General features: G+C 40.5%; 1 protein-coding gene across 1 annotated transcript in view; it reads left to right on the plus strand.

Annotated features, from left to right (window-relative positions):
- GTF2I (general transcription factor IIi) overlaps positions 1–1,466 on the plus strand; it is a 111,286-nt gene that overhangs the window by 38,409 nt on the left and 71,411 nt on the right. The window contains exon 5 of the mRNA XM_037743774.1: positions 138–172. Within this exon, the coding sequence (XP_037599702.1) occupies positions 138–172 (35 nt within the window). The remainder of the gene's footprint in view (positions 1–137; positions 173–1,466) is intronic.

Here is a 1,466-nt window from a genome sequence, read left to right on the forward strand (position 1 = left end):
AGGAAAGGTTCATTGAGCTGAAAAAGTGGAGACTCGTTTTTTTCTTCAGCTCCGCTGCTTGTTTGCTATAGAAGATCATGTATCTGCCCTCAGCAGAATTATGAGTAGGATTTAATTGACCCACTGTCATTGACTAGGCAAGGCATTATTGGGCAGAGCATTGGCTGGGAAGGTCCTTGGTACACAGCTGTGTCAGCATTACAGCTTTTGAGCGCTGGGAGTCTCACGGAAGAGAGCAAAGTTCATAAAATGAGCCTGGCGAGAGCATCACACCTACCGCAAGAACGGTTCTCAGAAAGTGCTGTGGATGTTTTTGGAGGTTGGATCCCTTTATAGTTCAGGAAAGAGTTCATGAGGAAGAGGGCATTTCGATGGGCTCTTGAAGAATTATGAGGATTTCAGCTTTTTTTTTTTTTTTAAGGTAATGGGTGGACCGTAAGATTTCAGCTTCCTTTAGGAAAGTCTAGCCGTTTCATTTGAAGGGAAAACAGGATAAAGAGTGGTATCCTTTGGAGCCAAGATTATTTGAGACTTTTGAAAGTAAATAACCAGTATCACTGGAATACTCTTAACCATGTAAGGATGAAAGGAAAAATTTATATATATATAAAAACACACATTGTGTTTTCTGTTAACCTTTGTTTTATTCTCATTCTGGTGAAAAGACTAATTTTTTAGCAGCTTTACTGAGGTATAATTGATACACCATAAAATTCACCTGTCTTATTTTATTTTATTATTATATTTTGAGACGGAGTCTTGCTCTGTTGCCAAGGTTGGAGTGCAATGGCGTGATCTCAGCTCACTGTAGCCTCTGCCTTCTGGGTTCCCGTGATTCTTGTGCCTCAGCCTCCCAAGTAGCTGGGATTACAGGCGCGTGCCACCATGCCTGGCTAATTTTTTGTATTTTTAGTAGAGATTGGTTTTCACCATGTTAGCCAGGGTGGTCTCGAACTTCCAGTGATCTGCCCGCCTCGGTCTCCCAAAGTGCTGGGATTACAGGCATGAGCCACCACACCCAGCCAAATTCACCTGTCTTAAGTATATAATTCACTAATAGTAAATTTATAGTCTTAAAAAATTTTTAAGGGTTTTTCACCCATTATCACAGTTTAATTTTGGGATGTTTTCACTATCCCTACCTCTGTTATTTCATGAATGTTATAGAAATGGAATATATAGTATGTATCCTATTGAAATTGGCTTTTTTCACTGAGCATCACTCACTCCAGGCCCATCAAGCTTGGTGGGTGTATCAATAGTTTCTTTTTGTTTTTGAGCACTAACTATTCTATTACATGAACATACTGCCTGCTTATCCAATCATCAGTGGATACGTATTTCAGTTGTTTCTACTTTTGGCTGTTGGGAATAATGTTTTGTTTTTTTTTTTTGGGGGGGACGGAGTTTCGCTCTTGTTACCCAGGCTGGAGTGCAATGGCGTGATCTCGGCTCACCGCAATCTC

This window comes from Cebus imitator, unplaced genomic scaffold (assembly GCF_001604975.1).
Source record: "Cebus imitator isolate Cc_AM_T3 unplaced genomic scaffold, Cebus_imitator-1.0 Scaffold153, whole genome shotgun sequence".
Classification (NCBI taxonomy): Eukaryota; Metazoa; Chordata; class Mammalia; order Primates; family Cebidae; genus Cebus; species Cebus imitator.